Source organism: Macrosteles quadrilineatus, unplaced genomic scaffold, assembly GCF_028750875.1.
Source record: "Macrosteles quadrilineatus isolate MER2022 unplaced genomic scaffold, UCM_ALF_1.0 Scaffold_9__3_contigs__length_116548681, whole genome shotgun sequence".
NCBI classification, from domain to species: Eukaryota; Metazoa; Arthropoda; class Insecta; order Hemiptera; family Cicadellidae; genus Macrosteles; species Macrosteles quadrilineatus.
The window spans coordinates 87692351-87717291 of NW_026542602.1; the positions used below are offsets into that span (position 1 = coordinate 87692351).

Sequence of the window (24941 nt, forward strand, 5' to 3'; positions counted from 1 at the left end):
GTGATTGACCACCGTCAACACTAGCAAACAAAGAGAATTTTGATAACACTTATAACATAAATTGGAAAAGCATGAAGCGTAGTCATTTTTCAACATGAACAAAAAGTAGACAAATTATTTTTGGGATGCAAAACGTTTCATAATGATTCCTATGATCAAGATATCCGGATCGCAAACTAGTACATGTATACATGTATTTTTAAACGTTTGAACCAAATGTCACAAAAAAATCGGAGATTTTTATGCAACGTTGTTTACCTTCACATAAATATACCTTGGATTGACTATCTTTTGGTTTCTAGAAACCCTGAAGCTGGAAAATATGGTTTTCTGTACTCAGGGCATCCCTTAAATAATAGTTCTAGACCAATTCGCTAAAGCAATATTTCTTAAAACGTATTAATTTGAATAAAAGATTCAATCACAACATCTGCGTCGTTGTATAAAACCAAACAATAATATATTTCGGCGCAATAAAAACTCACACAACACTATCCAAGCAACGTCAGCAACAGCGTAAAAACAAGACATTAACCGTTTGAACTTTTTTACGCTAAGATAACTTTGTAGAAAAAGTTTGCAGGAAAATGGTCACGAGTAACACGTGCAGTGAAAACAGCAAACTCATCAAAACTACTTTACGTAATGCACTTGATAAGAACGTATGCAGTTATTGGAAATTCTTCAAGAAAAATGGCCACGCGCGGCTACAAAGTGTTCAAAGTGTTAGTAACGGGGCGAACTCTGAGATAACCTAGATAGCCCGGGATGTTGTATTGCAAATGACGCTAGAGCACCACGTAGCGACCGTGTGAACTGGGAAACAAAGTAAAACAATATGTTTACAGTAGTAAATTGGAAATTATTATTAGCAGAATAACAAACTTGCTTGCCACCATTTCATACAAAGAATATTTTGTTCACCAATTCACATACTGTAACTCTAACTCTGTGAATGATATGATAAATGATGTCTACAACACTCAAAGAATTTTTTGGGGGGATTTACTTATGATTAAGATCTCTTTTGGCATATTAAGTGTTTTACAACGAATCAAAAATATTAAAGTTAAATTACAAATTCAAGATTACGTTGTTAAGTGATAGAAAATCGGTTGCCAAACAAATTTTAAGCTGGCTTCTGCTCTGTAGCAGAAGATATTTTGAGGAGCACTGCATCTTTCACCGTGCATGCCACATCATAGTACACCAAATTACAAGGCGTTTTTTTGCATTGCATTTTGCTACGCATAACAGTTTGTTCCATAAAAGCTTGATTGTCGTCTCCGATAGTCCTATTGGGGTAGTTACATTAAATTTTAATACAGTACTACTCGTGTTAAAAAGTACTAGTTGAATTGTAGTGAAGTAGTAGTTTTTTTTTAGTAGTGACAGAATATACTAATAGCACAGACAATATAATAGTGCTCTAGAATTTCAGTCGCAGTAGTGGTAGTAATGGTGATTAAGAATTGTAGTCTAATTAGTACCTATTAGCAAAGATTACATATGCTACATGTAATCTTTGGTATTAGTGATGAAATAGTACTAAAGAATAGTACTGAAATTTTTAAAGAGATGTAGTCATAGTAGTTTAAGTTTAGTACACTACAGTATAACTGTAGTTATAGTATTGATGATTTGTTGTCCTAGGACGCTAGGCACGAGCCCGGAATTGTTTTTCAGGCTAGACCTAGGGGTTGCGGCATTATCACTTAGATAAAATCCATTGGCGAATTGGCGGGATTTTAACCCGGGACCTTAGGGACCGAAAAGTCCCGCACTCTAGTAAGCGTATTGATGATGGAATATTACTCTGTGCAATTTTAGTATTTGTAGTAGTGGAATTGGCTCAAAGAAGTTAAGTCGTAGTAGTTGTATTTAATGGAATAGTACTCGCAATGATTGTATTGATAGTACTATACTCTATCGACCTTGAGGTGTTATTGCAGCTGATGCACGATGCACCGCTGAGATAATGATGCATTCTACTGATGTTGATACAGCCACAGCCTGCATTTGTCCTCAACTGATTGGAATTGCCTCGTTTTATATTCATTATTCACTTCTTCATTTACATCTCTCAACTTCCTAGTGCATCAATGAATTGCTAGTGTGATTCATTTTCGTATTTGCAAATAAGATATTGTCTATTGTGTTTTTTTTAATAGCTATTTTCACGTACGAGGCGAAGCCGAGGACGGGAATAATGGAGCAAGTGCCGGATAATAACTTTCGGTACGAGTTATGAACGATACTTTTCATCACGACGCAAAAATACACAAACACAGAATAGCAGACCTCAGTATATTAAAACAATTTGATTTCTCAATTAATTTGATTGAACATCAAAATAAAATAAAATCTTCTAAAAAGAAACCTACGTATATTTCTCAACAAATTTTGTTTAAACATCAAAATAAAAGAATAACACAACTTTTAAAAATACATACAGCTGATTAAAATCATTAAATTAAACCGTAACAAAACACTGGCGCGAGTAGTGAATAAATGGAGAACTAATTGAGAGCGAGGGAAAGTAAATTTAGAGCGAGGGAAAATCAGCTGATCGATTTTCCCTCGCCCTAAATTAGAGCTTGGGAAACGACTACTTTCATTGATATCAGCTGTTATCGAAAATAGTTACTTTCGTTAAGGAGTGATGAAATAGTATATTTCATTACTAGGACCGAAAGTGGCATTTTCCGTCGCGCGCCCAAGTTTTTGTGTGAGGCGAAGCCGAACACAGGGAACCCCAATTTCACGTGCGAGGCGAAGCCGAGTATGTGAGAGCTATTTTCACGTACGAGGCGAAGCCGAGGACGGGAATAATGGAGCAAGTGCCGGATAATAACTTTCGGTACGAGTTATGAACGATACTTTTCATCACGACGCAAAAATACACAAACACAGAATAGCAGACCTCAGTATATTAAAACAATTTGATTTCTCAATTAATTTGATTGAACATCAAAATAAAATAAAATCTTCTAAAAAGAAACCTACGTATATTTCTCAACAAATTTTGTTTAAACATCAAAATAAAAGAATAACACAACTTTTAAAAATACATACAGCTGATTAAAATCATTAAATTAAACCGTAACAAAACACTGGCGCGCGTAGTGAATAAATGGAGAACTAATTGAGAGCGAGGGAAAGTAAATTTAGAGCGAGGGAAAATCAGCTGATCGATTTTCCCTCGCCCTAAATTAGAGCTTGGGAAACGACTACTTTCATTGATATCAGCTGTTATCGAAAATAGTTACTTTCGTTAAGGAGTGATGAAATAGTATATTACGTTACTAGTCCTGAAAATAAGTGTTTACCGGACGAGTGTGGTCGTTCCCGTGCGAGACGAAGTCGAGTACGGGATTACCATACGAGTCCGGTACACACATTTTGGACGAGTTACGTACGATAGTTTACGCCATACTACTTAATTCGTACAAATCCTTATATATTTCCACCAACTAAAGGACTAAACATCACTAGTCATAACCTCTAAGAGAGGTTATGTTTTTGTTTATAACTAAATCATTGCCACGCAAATACAGTATAATCAGCTGATTGGTGTCCGGCAAAACTCATTGCAGAACAGTATTACGCAATGAAACCCCATTTGAATAAGCTGGCGGCAAACAGCTGTTTTCTGTACTAAATCCTTGCGTGGGAAGTTCGTCAAAATAGTGTAGTGTGGCGTAAAAACCTTTCCTACGTAAGTAACCCTGTCAGTGTGATTGGTTCGTCTGAATGTGTTTATTGATTTACACGCAATTTATATGGTTCTTAAGTTAACCACCAAACTGGAAAACTGTACAGACTTAACTGTTACAAACACCTGAAATGTCTTAGATTGTGCTATGTTTTTTATGTGTTCAGTAAAGAATGTTGATCAATCATAATGTATACCTCCATTTCTTTATTTTTTCCTACAGTTACCTAAGAATGTGCATGTTCTCTCACTGATTTGAGAAAGTAAAGTGGCCAATTCGCTCATCAGTGAGACAATGTTAACGTTGTCTCACTCTAATTACTTTTGATTACTATACCTATAATTTTCGTGTTCCTTTTTTTCACAAAAAACGGGATGAGATTCAAAATCCAAAAACTTTTTGAAACTTCTGTTTTACAAGTGAATGATTGTTCACAACCATCCTTTAAACACACAACTACACTCTCTCATTATTATTTGAATACACAGTTAGAGCACAGTATAAAACATACAGGTTTTACGCCATATAACTTATCGACAACCTGTATTTCTAGTTTTATAACCATCACTATCTATCGATCGCTACATTGGACTTATCACCATCAGGTGTAAGATTCACGATGCGGAAGTGTTGTTCAAGGCCATTTTAACTGCGCGAGTATCACAATAAAATTGCAATACTGATAACCAAGCTGTGATAACAAGTGCTGCCGATAAAGATATTAGTTTAACACCGTGTTAAATGCTGCTAACGGGGTAAAAGTTGTCGTATTTGTTAAACATAGCTGCATGTGTTAACTGTGTTTTTAAATTAAGACAAATTTCTTCTCATTGTGTTTTTTCAAAAATAAAAACTTAAAACTTTCGTGAAAAATTGACTGTGGAAAGATATTGATCTTCCGTTTTCACTATTGTTTATTTTATTGCAATGTTTTTTCCAATACAATGTATCATTTGTTATTTTGAAATAAAGAACTTATGACTTATGACATATTTACTTTGGTATAGGGTGAAGTGGGGTAAGTGTGACCTAAAAATCATAAAGTTCATCTTTACAATTTTTTTTCTCGGTTATTTCTAAAGCTAGAAACTTGAAATTTTTAACACTTAAACTTTGGAAATATCTTTATTGGTAAAAAAAAAAACAATGTGATAAACTTATGACTTCACTATTTTTTTGTACTTACAAAAAATGCCTGCCAGCTGTCACACTTGCCCCATGGGTTCGGGGCCCCATGGGTTCGGGGCAAGTGTGATAGCGGCCTCTATTAAATCCTGTATCTCTTTTAATGGTACATGGGGCAATTGTGATGAATACCCAGTTAGTGCTCTTTCAGGAACATTTTGATTTAAGTCCCTATCATTCTTACTTTTTGAGATATTTACAAATGAAATAAAGACGTAAAAATCTGCGGAAATTTGTAAAAACTTGCATCAGATCACACAGATTAACATCAGATTACATCAGATCACACTTGCCCCGGGTGTCGGTGTCACACTTGCCCCAGCCATTGAAAATTTCCGGGGTAAGTGTGACATGTGGTTTTAAATTTAATGATAAATTTGTACACGTTTTGAATATTTTTTTTCTAAAAGTTTAGCTTTTAGGCTTTTTAAAAATCTGAGTTTGATATAAATTGGTCAAAATTTAAAATAACTACAAATTAAACAAAATTTCCGAACAAACTTCGATTTTTACCTAAAATGTCGGACTTATAAAAACTAATAAAATCAACATAAAGTAGTTACTAAATTGATAAAAAAAACTATGTAACTAGATACCTTATATGTCAAACATTATTTCTATGACAAAACCAATTTTTTTCAGCGATTCCCAAAAACCTATCACACTTACCCCGCTGTCACACTAACCCCACTCAACCCTATTGATGCAAATGTTACGCACGTTAAAGTGTTACCATCGCAAACGAACGTAATGTTTATATGAGGGTTTAACATAATTCTTGTGAATATTCGAAAGCGCTGTTACAAGAACCTGCATAATTTTAGTGAAATGCATTAACTTAATCAATGCATTAGGCTAATAATAATATTTATTCATTCTAAAACAATATTTGGAGTAAGACCAATATTCGAATTATTTTTGTAGTTGATTTAACTAATTCTGCGGCCAAGGATTACCTTCTTGTGTAGATTAATAACAACACACTTTCGTTAAAAATGTATTTGTTACTAATTACATTCCAGTAGATTTTATGATATATTAAACCATCTAAACGTTGGAAAATACGTCCATCAGCTTCGGATTTAAACGAAAATTCATGAATTTCTGTGTAAATTGTACACACTTAAATTAAAGTTGGTAAATAATCTTTCAGTAGAAATATTCTCGACCTAATGCAATCAAAAATAGCTGAAACTGTATTCAGGTCACACGTGAAGCACCTTTGAATCCACACAATAAACGCCAACTGTGTCGAGACACAATAATAGCAATGTGGATTAAATGTAATTAGCCACGGGAGATACACACGTGTAGATATCAAACACTAATGCTTTATAAATCCAGTTATCGGAATTATATACGTATTATTTTATCAATTTCCGTGCTTTTGATCTTGCCGTGTGAAAATAGTTTTGTATTTTTGAGTACTGTAGTACGAAATAGGAAATTTTCTTGAAAAACAGAATTGATCGTAACTGTTGATGATGGTTTTTATGTAAGTCATTGGGTGCCAAAGAAGTAAAAATCCTTACTTAAATTGTTAAGACGTGACACCAATCATCACAGAAAACGATTCTAAAATTTTAGAAACATTAAAAGTTCATAATGAACGTATAAAGTATTGGTTAGTACAGTAGTGTGTAATTTTAAAGTTTTTAAAATTAACTTTCAAATGGAATTTTACAGCAGGGTGGATTTTTATAGCAATTGAATTTCGAATTTCAAAGAAAATACAATGTATAAAACATTTGTTGGCAGAATAATACGATTTTATGTTTGACATTCTAGGTTTGGACGAATAAACTTTAATATGATTAGGTACATTAACTTCTAAATTTATCCATGTTTTGCCTCCTGGATTGATAAAGAGTATTAACAATAATAGGTTAAATACCTTATTTACGTCTTCAAATCCAAGTCGTCGTATTTGATCAAATAAGACGACTTGGATTGAAGGAAGACGTAAATAAGGTATTTAACTTATTATTACTAATAAGTTCTAACATGTTGAACACTAACACTGTAAAAATTCTTATTCTTAAACGTTAAAACCCAATTTACAATCCATTTACAAAGTATCTTTAGGTTTAGAAACAGCCGAGTCAGCTTTGTATCAAGGATCGTTTCTTTTTATAGTAATCTTTCATAAGAGGTCAAAATCGTCCAAAAAGTTGCAGGTCAAAGGTCACTTATCTCGTGAGATACGCTGCACTTGACCTCGTTGAACGGTCTGCTGAGCTCAGCCCAGGCGAATGTGATAACTTTGGACCCATAGCGCTACTATCGTGTGACTCAAAACTGTTGAAAAAACTCAAAACGCGCAGTAAGTTGAAGTACAAAATGGTGATTTGTGGCGATACTTAAATTTGCTTTGAATTTATGTCTGTTGAGGTTTACTGACAGTTATTGTGGAGTTTGGTGCATTTGAAATTTGGGGGTGGCTGAAAAAAATGGGGGCGATGTTTAACAACGTAGACTAAAAATTTCGGTCTAGTAAACAAAATTACAATTCGGTAAAGTACATGCTCAATAACACAGAAGTACTTGAAACGTTTACAATTATTTAAACTACTGGTAGTTTTTAATGTGGGTAAACTAGGTGAAAGTAGTACAAATTTATTTTTGAAATTTTCTTTCCAAAGGTGTGAAACTGAAACCAAATAAACAAATTTGTGTGGTTATAACGAAAAGTTAACAAATAGATTAAAAAAGGAATATTTTGGGGTAATGCTAACTTTATATTGCCTGAAGATATCTGTTTCATAGAGGACGGAATTTCAAATGTGTGTTTAGCCTATATGAAATGTTGTATCATGTGCAAATACGTGTTGCCGTATTACAGTTACGAATTGCAAATTTAACAGTTCAGGTGCAAGAAGTAGTGTAATATTTACTATAAATAGGTCATCTTCCCTAAATACAGGATTGTGAATGCAAAATATATGTAGGCCTAAGTAGATTTATGACTGCCCGTTAAAATTAAAACAACAAAGTTTTTGTTATCATATAAATTATCGATCGATAAAGAAATCTATATATTTACTATCGATTGATTTTTAAGTCAACTCTAGCACCCCACGAAAACAAAATTGATTCCAGTCAGGCAAAAAGCGCGTGACCAAATACTCAAACAGGCCACTGGGAACCGCCAAAACGAAATTGGCGAACCATAGCAACTTTCCCAACTGTGCAGACACTAGCTTCCTCAAGCGCTGTTATGGATGTGGGAAAGTGAACTCAATAAGGTCGATTGTCGCCCGCCACTTTCCCCCAATTCTGGGACCGGTCCGGCCTGTTTCCGCGACAGGTGGCGAGCGATACTGAACTTTTCGGCGCCCCCGCAGACAAGGTCGGCGATTATTCGCCCATATCTAGCCTCAGATTAGATACCGACCGTGGGAAGACGAGGTCAAGGATCCAGAGGATGCAGCCCTTTAAACCTCCGGTGTAGGGTTGGAAGTTTTGAATGGGCTGGGTAACAGAGTTTTTTACTGGCGTACCGTGAAGAGATTATTAATTGTGTTTTGATCAATTGAAAGGGTCTTTGAAATTGGATCGGATTGATCGTCTTCAAATCTCCCAGCTCAGGATTTAAGATTCCCATTACCTTTACAAGTTTACAAATTGAGATGGTTTTATGTATGGAAACATGTTCCTCGAAAGACTGCAATTTCTGGCGTGAGGAAAACTCCCCGTCTTTACGACTCCAGTATGTTCTCACATTAGAAACTAATCGAACTAAGTAAATTAATTCACAGTCAATAGTATGGCATGTTCTCACTTCAGAAACTAATCGAACAAAGTAAATTAATTCACAGTCAATACAATGAAACCAAATCAAACAAAAAGTAATAAGACTAAGCATCTTAGGTATCAAAAGGCAACGTAAGCTCCTAACCTATTACTCCTGGCTTGGCAAACAAACATTATCAGAATAAACACGAAAACAAATCTTAAAACCAAATTCATTGAAACGGTTCTACTTAGCCATTCATAATTAAAAGATCTGTTAATAGCGAAATCCGTTAATTCAGTTACATTTTGACTCTATGGAACTTCGCTTTGTCCCGCTCAATTATAAAGATTATTTTAACGTTTCCGAATTCTGACCTTTGGCTGGTTGCATGTGCTTTAATGCAATTGTACCTAAAATAGCTAAAACGACTCATTCAATGAAGGAATAGCGAGTCTACAACACACCACTTGTAGCCGATTGAGCACTTGGAAAACAGCACTCAAGGGGTAGTACGGGGGTAAGTTGTTCGGAGGGCTTCACGGAACTTCAAAGTTGTCGAGACGTCCCAATTAGATTCCATTAAATTATCGCACAACTCTAGGAACTACTACAATCTTATTCTGTAACATTATTCAATTTATCGAATTTACTTTCGATTTTGGATACTGAAGCGGACATTCCATGTATATCGATAAACAAGCTTTAAGCAGTTGGAACAGAGTTCAAGGAATCTTTGTATTTGCTCTCGCTGGAATGTACCTAATTATTCTTTTCCTTTTCAACTAGGCCTATACAAGTCGCTTCTAACAACGTGACTCGTTAAAGCGTTGAATAAAACGGTAGTAAACCGCTTTTGAAGACTTGTGTGTAGCGAACTTGCTTTTCACAGTTGAGGTGACTCTGTTGCAGTTCGGCCTCTCGCCCACTATACGATTTCGGTCGTACGACACTGTGTCGTACGATATTCTTATCGTATGTGTGGTCCTCGCCCACTTTACGACACTTTGTCGGATAAATGGCCAGTTGCTCGGTAGCCCTTGAAGAGTGAGGTGTGGGTGTGTTGCGCAATATCTTAAAACAGTGGTTTTGTATCAAATAGTAAAACAATGATTCCGTTACGTGTTTTGTTGTAATGTGGCTTCTGTGGCGTAGATTAAGCGATAGTGGCCAATGTAGGCCTACAGCATTAAAGAAACATTTATTTTTATGTGCAAATTATTTTTTAAGTTAATGTATTTAAAGAAATTTTCAAATTATATTAGTCCATGCATTTTACAAGTTTTTAAATTTACCATAACTATCATAGGGTTATGGGATAGTCTGGTAAAAAGTATGTATGTTAAAATTTTTTGGATTAGTATTTAAATATTAATGATTTAATTTTATCAATATAATCTACCAAAAATTATATTTATAGGTTTTAGTGAAACTTTTTTACACAATATAATTAATAATTAATTAAGATTATACAATAATAAATAATAGCCAAACTCGCATTTTTTCAATAATTATTTTGGTATATTTACTCATAAGTGATGCAGTATTTAAACATAATATGAAGAAAAATATGAACAAATTGTAAAAAATAAATAGGAAGATCAAAATTACGCAAAATAGTGGTTGAAAAATAAAACCAAGTGATATATCAAACATTATAATAAAAAAGTATGAATGAATAGTAAAAAATATTTATTCACGATAAGAAATACGCAAAGTGATATAACAACTATAATAATGACTAAGTATGAGTTAATTGCAAAAAGTATATATAAGACTACTGGGGAGAACGCACGACATACGATAAAAATCGTATAGTGGGCGAGCGCCCATTTGATTGTGTACGCCACTGCGAGTAAAACAGTCGTACGATAGTCGTGTATCACAGTGGCAGTGAACGACTGCTTCACGACAGTTTGTCGTAGTCGTGAGATTATCGTACAGTGGGCGAGCTCTCATAAGATCCAATGGTTCACTGTGGAAATGTTGTCGTTCCGACACAGTGTCGTACGACCGAAATCGTATAGTGGGCGAGGGGCCTTCGGCTCGGCATTGACCTAGGCACGTGCCAATACAAGGCTACACATACAGTCACCTGGTACCGGATGTTTACTGTTTACACTAATGTCATGGCGGAAATGGCGAACAACACAACAAACAAATAGCGAAAGTGAAAATAGCGTTTCAAACAACGTAACGGAAGTAACACATGAAAGAAGAGTTTTCGCATTATGGCTTAAACAAGCACTTGTGAGAACATGTAACATAACATATAATATGTTACATGTTCTCATAGTGTTTATTGAGTAGTTTTCGAAGGGGTTCATAGTGCAAACGCACCATTTGGCTTAGTTGGGAATTTCTTTAAAATATCGTCAACTATTTTCATCCCTTGACATTCATCCCAAAAAACTTCCAACTGTTTCACATATGGCTGTAGGTTTATTAGTTTAAACCTAGTCCAAGGAACCCCCAAAAGTGTGTACAGTACTTCTATGAAATTTCTATTTCTGATTTGATCAGTTAAAAGTTTAGTGTAAAAAACCTGTATAAATAAAACTAAAAGTTTTTTAGTTGCATTTAGTTGTAAATATGTTTTTTGTAATACTGATCAAAACTTCAACATGGAAATACATACTTCACTGTAGCCTGTAGTAAAATTGCAATGGAACTTGTGCCCAGTTGCTCCATCTATTTTACTTTGCTTAGTAAAGATTCACACTATAAAATAGAGTACATTCACACTTTCAATACAGTAGGCCTACAAAAAATAAATATATAAACGATTCTCCAAATATTACAGTTACAATACTCATTATGAGTACTGTAACTCATCATGAAATAGGTGTATGTATGACATATACCTATTTTATCAAATAAAATTAAAATTAACACAGTAATTATTAATTTTAAATTGAGCAGCCTTTAGATTCTTCGTTTTCAATTTAGTGGATTTTACATAAGTAGCTCGTCATCTCATAATTGAGGTTTATTAAATAAAATTATTGTTAATTTACTGTGTAAGTTTTGCTACAAATTAGTCTAAATGAATCTCAAGAGAGTTGTTTTATCAGCACAAAAAGTTAATCACAAGTTATTTTGAGACAGCTCAAATGGCAAACCAGGATATGAAATCAAATAGGTCAAAAGGCCCCCGATAACAACCTAGTTAATGAGCTGGAAATATACAAGTTTCCCCAAATAACAAAATTAAAATGTTTATTTTATACTGTATGTTATTTAGTAGCTATATTTTGATATCGGATCGAACACAACTTAAGCTCATCAATAACCACTTTGAATACATCATCACAGGTGGCTATGACGAAATCGTTGCTGAAATTAACATCTGACACATTTTTGTATAATGACCTTGTACTAACTCGCAGTTTCAATTTTCTGTTTAATATCATTTAATCTTTCAAACGAACAACCATATATTCAAAAACTCCTTTTCTGATTCGTTGTAAATAATTACAGTACAGGGAAGGTTGCAAACGCACCAGTGGGAAATCTATATTGGACACAATAAAAATAAACGCAAGAGGTGATGAATTAAGTGAAAGATCAAGAAAATGTCAAGCGATCCAAGGTAGGCCAGCGACCTTTTTCTACAAAAGACGTGTAACAGATAACTCTCATTGTATTACAGTATCGTAAAACACAAACCCGTTGCATCCCTTGACAGACATTTATCTACAACACTTTCACCGAAAAACATATTTTCAGCGTGTCCTCACGCTGTAGGGTAGGGCAGGTCAAACATTTCATGGTGTCTGGTATAATAACGCTTAATAGTGCTGAAGAATGATTGTAGAATATGCGATGTCACAAATAAACCCCAGATACCATGTAGAACGTACTACGACATACGAGTTAACAACAATTAACAACTAAAAAGGTAACTCGAGAAATACAGTTCTTCCCACTGGGAAAATGAGAATAACTAAGTCACATCCCACATCCTTTAAGGTATAAATTTGAGTTGTACTAGCTAAAAAAGTTCTATCGTACCTTTTTACTATTGATAGTACTAGAAATTCAATCTTCAGGTTAAAGTTGTCGCCAGTTTTAGAATCAAAATGAACTTGGTTGAATTAAGCCACCAACAAATTGCGCTGATGTAAATTATATCTGTCGAATATGCGGACTAAAAAACCAACTGAAACTGATACGACGACTTATTGTGAGATATAGCATATTTTATCTAAGGCAGGAAATAGTATTTTAGACAGTGACATGCTGTGTGAGTGGCTCAACTATGTATGACCTTTTTTAACAAAAAATTTGCTAATAGAGCTGGTCCATATAGATGGGGCGACTACTTCAGTACTGTATCCAAGAGTCAATGGTCGTATACCATGTACGGATGGTCGTACAAGTAGTGTTTGGTCGGAATGTTGGAGTGTTTGCCATCCACGTGTGAACACTGAACGAGAAGTGACAGACGAACAGACAGACCGACATGTTTGTCTGGAGATCCCGTGTGTCGTCGTTATCAGGCAAACACTCGGTGATAACGATTATCTGCTTGATTTACCACCGGCAGTCGCACCTCTCGTCAGCTGATTTAAATACGGCCCGCATCCGGTACGGAGGACCACTATTTAAATATGGTTGGTGAGATTTGGTGTTGGTGTTCAACCGCCAGTGAAGTACATACCTGTTGTTAATGAGAACCGGGTAAATACCCATTGGGTAGGGTATGTAGGGTATATTCCCAAGTCCTGAGTAAAGATAGGATGGGTGAGGTATTTGGGTAGGCCTATATTCCCTTGGCCTGGGAAAGACCTATTGGGTAGGGTATTCAGGGCCGGTTTCCGAGCTCGGGATTTACCTAAGTTCTAGACATAAATCACCTTAGAGTATATATAGACTTAAATCGGTTAAGGTATAGACCGACAGTTCAATAGGTCTCTGTAAATACCCAAAAATGTATAGAAAGTAATAACACTATAGTATTTTATTTGAGTGGTTAAATGAAGTATACAACATACAAAATGTATGTTGATACTTCATTTAAACACTCAAATAAATAACCACAATTTAATTTAATTAACCAATTTAAACAGACAATTTACAGTTAATAACAATTTAATTAACCACAAAATGTAAATACTGCGTAGTCAGTGTGTCATTGATTCAGGTATAGTAGGTCCTTACTTTAGGAATAGCTGTGGGTTTACATTCTAAATCAATAACTTTTTCAAAACATAATGTAAGGTGGCTTAAGATTGATCTCGTTGTCTTCAGTTTGTTATACCAGCACTAACATCCATGCACACTAAGTAAGTTTCACTTGAATATAGGATGCAAATGAATTTTATATGTATTCTATTACATACTGCAAAAATATTATACAAAATAAAGTTCCCTTGTATATAGGAAAGATAAAATCAAAAACATACCCTATGGTAAAATACCTCCTCCCCATCAAAACTGCAGACTAAGCAAATTTCCATTTGTCTCAATGGGTTTTGATCAATTTATTTTCTTTAAGATTAACATGTAAGATTAATTCCCTATTCAAACAATATTTTGTTTAATGATTTCTTAGGTCTGCTGCTACCAGAGTTCCCAAAGTCCGTTTAGGTCGGTTCGCGAACTCGTTCGAATAATGTAGGCTTAAAATTTTATCAAACTCTGATTTTTCACTTGAATTATAGTGCTAATGGACACATGTTTTATAGTCTACATAGGCCTACATGAATTTGAACGGATGGTATTTTTGGCCTCTTACATAAAAAAAAGGAAACTGGAGCTGGATCCAAGCGAGACCTACAGATATAGCATATTACCTATGGGAAATTAGCTAAACAAGTTAAGCCTACTGAAAGGTAATAGAACTGTGTTGCCAAATGAACAAGTGTAAAACGATTACCAAAAATACAACAAATAAACTGAGTTTGCCATCCAGTACTTCTACGTTAAGTGAGGTTAAGGTCCAATTCCTATCCTGCGACTGTTACGACTCTAGTCGCGCGGCTGCAGCCGCGTGTCTAGGGCCGTACGGCTCAAGACGCTTGTCTCAATTCCTATGCCGCGACTGGTCTCTCTCGGTTCATTGGCGACACTGCATTCTAGACCTCTCGCGACGCCATGACACCTACATCTGCCTAACAAAAATTATCCTCTAAAACTACCTTTCCTACTGCCTCTGATTTCGTATCACCTTTAAGGCTGCAAATACCCAACTCTTTTATTTTTAATTTCAACTCCAGAATATTCCGCAGAACAAAATCAGATTCCATCCATTTCAACAACGTCCGTCACACCCTAAAGTCCTGCACCTACCTCGGAGACAAGCTTGACTTCAAAGACGGGGAAAAGAGGTGTTTCAGAGTATTCTTATTCAGAAATATTTTCTTCAAGTATTGGGGGTGCTTGGGGTTGAAAACGTATGGGTGGTGACGAACCAGTTCCATCAACTTTGAATCATCTATGAAGGTAGGCCTACACACCTCAAACTCCGTATATATATAAACTATAAATTTGTTCCAGTCGCGATCCTACCTGTAGACGCTCGAATGGGTTGCATTTACTTTGCATTGGAGCAGTCAATTTTTTCAGCCGCAGCTAGAGCCGCGTGAATAGAGTCATAACAGTCGCAGAATAGGAATTGGACCTTTAGGCTTCAATAATGATATCAATACACAAGCAATCGATTCCATGTATGACCATGAATGGTAGAAACAAAACTCTGAAGGTACAAAATCGTGCAAAGTCTTTCAAGCAGAGGAATACCAAAACGTTTTTGTTGACTACGGTACTGATTTAATGGTTAAATTTCACTCTTTTTTACTGTGCCTGTCACACAACATTATTAATATGCTCAGAGAGTTTCTTCCAAGGCCATAGGATGTGGAGACACCCAAAAATCTAATGCTTGTTTGAGGTTTTTTAACTTTTTCAAACGAATCTACTTTATCATAAAAAAATAACTATTACAGATTACTAAGTGTTTTGGTATGTAGGCTAAGTTTTGAGTTAGCCTACAGTACCTATTTATTACAAAATAAAAACAAATTGCTCTTTGTGAAACTCCTGACCTCCAGTTCCCTGTCCCAGTCATCAGTTTTGGTTTATTTTGCTTTGCAAGCTTTTTCTGTATAGCCTATATTATGTAAAATGGTGCATGCCGTGTAACAAATAAATAAATAGATCAGATAGAATTCCCTTTTCTTCAACGGCTGCAATGCCCTTGTCCACCATCGTGGCACCCTTTTTCATTTCATTCACCCTCCATGCCAGAGTCCCCGAGGGTCCGCAATCAACCCTCTCCTCCTTCCGTCCATCCCAAACATCCCTATAACACATTCTGTGGTCTCTCTCGGTTCATTGGCGACACTGCATTCTAGACCTCTCGCGACGCCATGACACCTACATCTGCCTAACAAAAATTATCCTCTAAAACTACCTTTCCTACTGCCTCTAGTGTCGTATCACCTTTAAGGCTGCAAATACCCAATTCTTTTATTTTTAATTTAAACTCCAGAATATTCCGTAGAACAAAATCAGATTCCATCCATTTCAACGTCCGTCACACCCTAAAGTCCTGCACCTACCTCGGAGACAAGCTTGACTTCAAACTTTCTTTTGGTCCCCACCATAGACTCCAAGAAAAGAGCCACCACCCGCCTCCGTGCAACATCCTCAACGACAGTCGCTGTCCGTGTTCCTTCTCATCCCGTGATCCGTGACCCTTAAACATCTTAAACTCCTCGGTCATACATCCTGTCCTCACCTACGCCCCGTCCTCACCTACACCCATCTCCTCTTATCGACAGCCCCTAAACCGCATCTCCAGCCTGCAATAGAGAGAGCAACAGAGGAGAGCCTTGAGGTTGGCATCTCACCCGGGCCCTGGACTGTGCCCACCATTCCGAGATGCTTCAGCAATTCTATCAAACCTACTTTACCAACCACCCAAGTATCAATAATCTTCCGTACCAACACCCAATCAACAACAACCATGGGCGGTGGACCACAACCAGACAAACGGGTTAAATTTTTGATCCTCTTTAAAATAATTTAGCTGTATGAAGTGCTTTACCCACCGTTTCTGCTTTTTTTCATTTAAAACACCTCTGACATGTTTTATACATCAACAATGATTTGATATTACTCGAATCTTTCATCAGAGTGAGGGTACGAACTGCAGAAATTGTGGATATTTATAGGCATGCACTGTGGATGCGATACTCCCCCTGGTGTGGACTAACGTCTGCACTAATGAGTACTACGACTATCCGCAAAACTATCCTGATGATTAGACCAATTCGTTAATTACAAGGCAGAAAAGTGGTTCGGATTCCACAATAAACGTAGGTTCCTTAGTTGCCATTCGCTGTATGGGCTATTAATTAATCAGCTGAGTCTAAGGAATATGTCGGCCTTAGTTAGTAACAAGACTAAAAAAACGCGCCACTCATCCTACACTCATCTCCATTCATACTTGCCTTAAAATACCAGCATTTGTATAGTCGCCATTTCGGAATAAAGTATTAAAGTAAAGCAGTAACAGCAGTAAAAAGCAAAAAAACCAAGATCTAAATGTATCCGGAACATTTACATTGATGATTCAAACTGAGTGTCTGATGAGTCAAGTAGAGCATAAAAAATTTCTTGGACTGATATTGGATCAAAACTTAAATTGGGATAAACATGTTAAGCTTGTAGCCTAATTGGTAAAATTTCAAAAGGCTGATGCACCCTGCGACAAATGTCAAGGGTGTGAGAGATTGGTACCGTACCTTAGAAATAATCTATTTTGTATTAATAAATTCTCACATGTCTTATGAGATAGCAATTTATGGAGGGGAAACTAAGAAAATCTTACACAAAAATCTTCACCAACAAAAAAAAGCACTCCGAATTATTTTCAACACTAAAGATAATTACCAGTCGGTGAACAATTTTTTTTTTAAATTAGGTGTTATAACAATTTATAACAACAAGCCTCCAAAATAAATAGTACAAACATTTAACACTATAAATTAAGGTATACTGTAGGCATGTTGAACATGCCATACAATGTTTTGCAACAAATTTGTATTTAGTTTATGTTAAGTTACCTAAAATAATTATTTTGCAATAAGTAAGGTAAGACTCATCTTTATATTTATTTGACGATAATCATTGTATTTAACTGTAAGTTGTTTGAAGATAAAATAAAACCAAGATAAGATCAACCCTGTTTTAATACCAATTTCCAAAAACTCATCACATAAACAAAAACAAACAAAAAGTCAGCTGATAAATATCTATATATTTAATACGCGACATGAAACTTTGAGAACAATAAGGCTTTTTTGTTTTAATATCTAACCCCACATATTATATACCAAAATGTTCCTCTAGGTGTGTAGATGTGCAAACTGGCTTTAGCTTTCAAAATATATCTTTTTAAGGGCGTGGGCTGCCCTCAAAGTTCCTTCCATAAGGATAACATTGTGATTGATTTGAATGTTATTATACTCTGAAACAGATGTCAATACATTAGTTTACAGAAAAATTAAATCCCAGCTGTTTTGTTTGGTTTTGAAATGTAAACAGTTTGCATGTTTTAAAAGTAATTAGAAACCCGGCAAAGAAATGTTATCTATAGGACACGACGGGAGAAAAGTTTTACATTATATTTTCGTTTAAACATGCCAAGGACCCGACGACAAAGAAATATTGCCGGTCGGACACAGCGAGTCAACATACGGCAAGCAATGCAAAACGTAAGGACGAGGAGCTTAAGAACAGTTAGTGGCAACGTGTGCTTAAAAAGTTGCACCGACAAATACAATAATTCAGCAGCATTCACTTGGCGAGATAGCATTAAAAGGTCAGAAATGTGGTGCGCTACATTTTTAAGAAGAACAAAGAGGACGAGGCGAAGGATTTTCATCCTGCTGCCATAAAGTAACTTAATGGAGCAAATCATTTGAGGAGAAACTACAAAGAGAACATTAGATCGTACAACTCTGTGCTCGCAATGGTCAGCACTCGAGCTAAAATTGAAGAACATAACGATGGAGGGCCTTTCATGTATAAGGTGCACGACACAATTTATCACTTAATTGGCACCTTTTAACCGTCAGAAGGGGAGCATGAGCATCCCATATATGCCCAAGCTTATATCTACGGACGTCGAAACCTCTGTTCAAGAAAGAATGCTAAACAAAGCTAATGGCTCTTGCAGCACTGAACTCATGCACATTTTGACTCAACACTTGGTTAATATTAATCCATACGCGCAAGTTTTTAGCATGATGAGCTCCGTCCTGCAAAATACTCCTACTAAACAGCAAAAAGACCTTAGCATGCATATAAGCAACGATCGAGCTCAAGACCAACGTCGATACAACGACGTTGCTATAATATCCTAATTTATTATTCGTGCGAATTCGCACGGGTTCACCTAGTTACAATTAAATATGGTATTTAAAGACAGTACAATAACTTAAAGAGAATTAGAAAACTGAAAGCTAAGAACGCACTGGGTCGGGACGGCACCGACTGACAGTACAGATGGTATTTTACCAAGATTTTTAGCATTGATTTACCTATGTGTTGTGTGCACTAGGTCGCCAATGCCGGGACAGGACCATCCGCACCTTCCGTTGTCCGAAAGAAAGTTCGGAAAAAGACTTCTAGGATATCCTGACGTGCCTACCTGAGTCATCAGCCGTTTCGATGCCGTCTGTAGAGTACGCAAGTGTTTCGGTTCTGACGGAACGGACCTTCCGCCTTTTCAGATGCTTGGAGTGGCACAAAATGCTAGGAGGGACTGTAGAGGTAGGCCTATCTAAAGTCCATCCGTCCCATACCGACTGATCCAGTAAATAGGGCCTACACTCAATGCAGAACACCGATATATGGGGTTTGACTGGTCGCCTGAACAAATTAGGGCAATAGGTTTAGATTATGAGTTGACTCCTTACTCGAAAAAGTATTAAAAACCCTTCTGACTGAAAGCGTAGAGTAGGTCTAAATTTAGGCTTCTCGGAAAAGAACAAAAGCAACTCATTTTTTAACCGACTTCCCCACTACCAACAAAAGGAGAAGGTTCTCAATTTGTTTGTGGCGATGTTTTTTTTTTTCTATGTATGTTCACCAATTTCTCTGTGATTCTTTTACCGATCAGTGTGGTTCCACCACCAAAATAACCAGGAGAGTTTCTATTTGGTACCTTATATATTATGTTTAAGTAATATTTGTTTCGGTGAAAAATTCTGAAAACCTTAAATAGTCAACATTTATTTTGTTTACATTTGTGCAGATTGTTTACATTTGTGCAGAGAAGGCAATAAATCATAATAACATTCCTACAGCTGTTAGTTGAAACCATTTAAATGAAGCTACAGACAATTTTTCATTAAACAGTTGCTTCATATTGATCAATAAACTATTTCTTGCCATGGAGCCTAAATGAATTACATTGAGAAAAATGCATTTTGTTTTGGTTACTATAAAAAATGTATTTTAACGTTTTACCTGATTTGTGTACTCAGTAATTCTGTTTTTAGTATTGAATATTCTGACTTACAAAAACATATATGTTTCAGTGAATAGCTGTATGATATTGTTGACAAATAAAGGTGTATTGTGAAAACCAAAGCATTTGTAAAACAGGTCTAAATATAAATCAAATGCAATTATTCCTTACACGACCTAAGAAGTGTGACAGTGCATAATCGTCAATTGTCTTAAAAGTGTTAAATATTTTAATTACTAAACATGCATTTGCAGATGTGGAATGTTTATTGATATTCTCTACCCAGTTACTATATCATATCAATACTATTATGCCTGCTTCGGAAAGTCCTAGAGGAAGATGATTTGCAATTTCGACTAGGCTATATCTTGACCAAACAAAACCACCTACATGGCTTGCACCACTTTTAGCTGAACCAATCTTTCATATACATATTTCATTTGCAGATATGGAATGTTTATTAATATTCTCTACCCAGTTACTATAACATATCAATACTATTATGCCTGCTTCGGAAAGTCCTAGAGGACGATGATTTGCAATTTCGACTAGGCTATATCTTGAGCAAACAAAACCCCCTACATGACTTTCACCACTTTTAGTTTAACCAATCTTTCATATAATATTTTCCAAAGGTACTATACGAAAGGTACTATAGTGTTAACAACCAATTTTCCACTTTTGAGAGATTTTTTAGTGCTGGTAGCTGAGGAATAACTTTCATATTGTTCCAAAAGGCTTGAGACGTTACTGTATTTCTTTTTTATAATGTAGAAGTACACCGATTGCAGGAAACGATGATGTCTGACATTTCAATGTATCTAGAAAAGACAATTAGTTTTTCATTAGGCCTAATGTAATGGACAACTCTTTCTTTCTTAAGGAATATCTAAAGATGTTTATTTCCATACCCATTGATTATGTAACCTGAACAGGTGACTCAAGCAGTTTTAAAATAATGATTGTTCTGTGGAACTTTTGATTGTTTCAAACAGTTTTGCTTATCGAAAATCCTCAAGTAATTAATATATAAAAAAATATACAGTCACTAAAAATCATGAAATAATTTATTTTTGTAAAAAATACAACCGACTTCAAACGCTCTAAAAAGAATGAAATAATTTCAATAAAGTAAAAACTTTTGTATTAGGCAAGCTCATGTATTTCAAGTCGGCGCGGCTCAAACTGCAAATATGATTGATGTGTGTGATTTTGAAAATCAATAAATTGTAGCTGGATAACATAAATATATAAAAAACATACTGAACTGTTTTATTGTTTATATATTAAAGGAAATATTTTCTTGTATTTTATGTTTACTTCAGAATAAATGCATTATGAAAATAACACACACAAATGTTCTATATGAATAGGAAAATAATTTAGTTTGATATTATGATAGGGAAAAGAAGCTAGTTTAGTATTAAAACGTTACTTTTCCAAGTTAGAAACATTTAAATGCGTTATAATCGTTTTAAAGATACTCGTTAATACCACTATAATACCGATCTCTGATTACGGTAATAAAATAACACTTAACGCATAACTCTGAAAAAGACATGCAGATTAACACCTTTAGTTATAGATAGTCACCTGCAATATGGACACCCTCTTTCAATTTTGCATAAAAAATCATCATAGAGCCGCGCCGACTTAAAATACGTGAGCTTGCCTAATACAAAAGTTTACTTTATTGAAATTATTTCATTCTTTTTAGAGCGTTTGAAGTCGGTTGTATTTTTTACAAAAATAAATTATTGGAAACTCGAATAATAGTTGTGCATGCTTTAGCTTGAAGACCAAATTGAAAAATCCACAAATTGTTACCGGTATGCATGTTTTTGATTGTAAAAATGGCGATTTTGCCGTAAACAAAAAAATTAACAAATAAAAGACGGTTCAGGATCTGTTTGCTCCCTTTGGTCTAGCCAAAGCCATAGAGTCAACACTTATATCCATGATAAAGGGAAAGTATTCTATTACCGGTGAAATGCCAAGTTTTAAATACGTTAGACTTATTTTACTTTATTTTACTTAGCTTGTCAGTAACGGAGATGTAGCCAATTAAAATACTTGATTAGCGATCACCTGCTTCAAGTAATGCAATTCCCCGTTTGCATGTGACGTGCTATGGGCCTGAGAGATACTTTTGGCCCCCGTTCGAGTCAGGGAATTTTTCTCTTTGCACCCTTGAACAAACCTAAACCTCTTGGGCTTTTGAACCCAGGCCAAAAGGGCACATTTACTGCAGCAGCCCTATCAAGATGTAATGGGCTAATGGAACACTACCAGCAAAAGGTTGTAGCCAACGTTAAATTAAAGGTGATGCAAAAAAGAGAATATCACACAGTGAAGCCTGACCTAGAATAAAAACTCAAAACTCAATGAGGTAGGGTATCCCGCCAATTCAATGCAATGCTACGGACAAAATGTTGGAAAGAACATGGGTTGCTATCGCTAAGCTACAACATGGAATGGAACGATTCGACCATGGAAGTATAGCTATGCAAAAATATTTCTACACTACCTACATGATATGTACGGATACCATTAAGTTACATTGAATCAAATATTTCAATTTGATATTTAATTTAAACCTATATCGAATGAAAATTTCATCTGAAAATATATCGTAGGGCTTCTGCGGAACTGTACCCGCTGTTGCATTCAATGAGCACATATGAGGCTAGTACGTACACTGAGTAGGGTATCATATGGCTTAGAATATTTGTATTCTAAGCACATGTACAATCATCATCTATATGGTACGGTAATCAAATATTAAAGTTTTTTTTTGCCTAAATGTTTAGCATTGGGTCTTAATGTACGGTAAGTTACGTGCATGCTGCAGTCTTAAGTGTTCCGATATTTTTTAGAGGATGCATTACGCTATACCGTACCTAATAGTTCAAAACCGTACTTGAATCCAATCAAAAATACGGTGCCGAGTGCATGTAATAGGCCTAGATTAAGCTAAACTACGTAGTCTAATATAAAACATTCACAATTGGCCAAAATGCTCCTATTAACCCTTAAGGTTCTGAATTGTCAACGAGTGATTTGACAACATTCTTGATCAAATCTAAGATGACAACTCATCCCGTCTAAGTTAGGTACTGTAGTTGAAATTCAATCTGGGATTATTGAGTAGGTAGCCTAGTTAACCAATCAATAGTTAGCCTATAATCAACACCTTAGGACTGAAATGGGTTATAGTCTAATTTAATAGATGTTCTGCAAACAGATGGATTAAAAGTAAACTAGGTAACTTAATTACGGTATTGCTCCGATGTGCTTTGTTTAGGCCGAATGTATTTATTTATTTATCCTACAGTATTTCAATTGACATCTTTATTTTATATAGCCTAACAAATAAAAAAAGTACAACTCATAGTTATAAATGCAGTGCTCGATTTGCGGGGGAACGCGGCGAAAAGGAGTTCCAGTAGGCCTACCTCTCTTACAAATACGGTAGATAAAAATATAGGCATATAAAAAAGTACCAATCACATTAAGTTAAATAGGTTATAGGTAACTTAGTTCCGGCTCATCATTTATTACAAATCGATCACTGGATAAACGTATAAGTAGTACTAAGGGTGGCCTATTGCAAGGATCAGGTGGACTGATAAAATATGTAGTGTAACAAGGTTAAGTCAGGATGATTTAAGCCTACTAAAGAGCTGATTCATTCCCTGAATTTTTTTGATAACTTACTTTCGTATTATACGGAGGCCACCCTTATACCTACAGCGCGCTGTGGCGGTTATGTTAGGTTGGATTGTCATAAACCTTTTATGACTCATCTGGTATCGTTCGATTCATAACAAAACGAGGAAAGTCTTACGATCCTACAAACATATTTAAATGGGTAACCGGATCCTAACATAACCGAAGCAGTGCGCAGTAAAATAAGTGGCCTTCGTATAGTACGAAAGTACCATTGTTTTTAACACTCATTTTGTTTTATTTCCAGGTAGGGTAAGTGAATAGGTACATCTAAGATTAAGTTAACTGTTAACTTAAACTTGGGCTGGTCCTTTAAAAATTGAAAAATAACAGCATTTTATTTTTATGTTTATATTGATACCATTGCATCAAATAATTTAATACTTTATAATCAAAAACAAGAAACTTGTTTTGAAATCACATGTTCCCTAGGTGGAACAAATTCATTTTGTACGTAGGATTGTAAAATGTTCACTCAATAATAGGTTCATAACATCAAGTTCACATTGTATTTATTCCATTAAAAATGCAACTTTTTCTTAACAATCATATAAATTCATATTATAAAGCATTCAATTACTTTTAGGTTAAAAGTGAGGTTATGTTTAGGTGGTAAGACACGAGATAGAGCTTATTTTAAATAAATACCTGCATTGCGTCCGCACTAATGATTTCACCATTAAACTGCTTTGCAACTTCCAAAGCCAATTTTGATTTTCCTGTACCAGTCGCACCCAAAATCACAATAATTGGTAACTTATTTAATAACCCGTCTTTCGCGATCGCGGCCATGACGAGACTACTAACTGACGTCACGAAAAAACAGAACGACTTTAGTCGGCTGCACTCGTTTTTGCTTACTCCATTCGTACTAGACTGCCTGCGCTTTCAGTCCCGCTGGAATTGGATTGAAGCTTAACGTTATCAGTTTTATTGTCTTGTACAAAATACTTAAACAATGTAAATATCATGTATAGAATACCTACATTCTTGATTAAAAGATGCAATTGACAATCAATAATTTATATTATAGGCGCCTTAAAATAAGAAAATAATTAGCAAAACCTAGAAATAATTAGAACACAGATGAAAC

General features: G+C 35.4%; 1 protein-coding gene across 1 annotated transcript in view; it reads right to left on the reverse strand.

Annotated features, from left to right (window-relative positions):
* Nucleotides 1-24629, reverse strand: part of LOC129004328 (tRNA dimethylallyltransferase-like) — a 169664-nt gene extending 145035 nt beyond the window's left edge. Inside the window, exon 1 of the mRNA XM_054432874.1 lies at nucleotides 24497-24629. Within this exon, the coding sequence (XP_054288849.1) occupies nucleotides 24497-24502 (6 nt within the window). The 5' untranslated portion in view covers nucleotides 24503-24629. The remainder of the gene's footprint in view (nucleotides 1-24496) is intronic.
* Nucleotides 24630-24941: the final 312 nt, after the last annotated feature.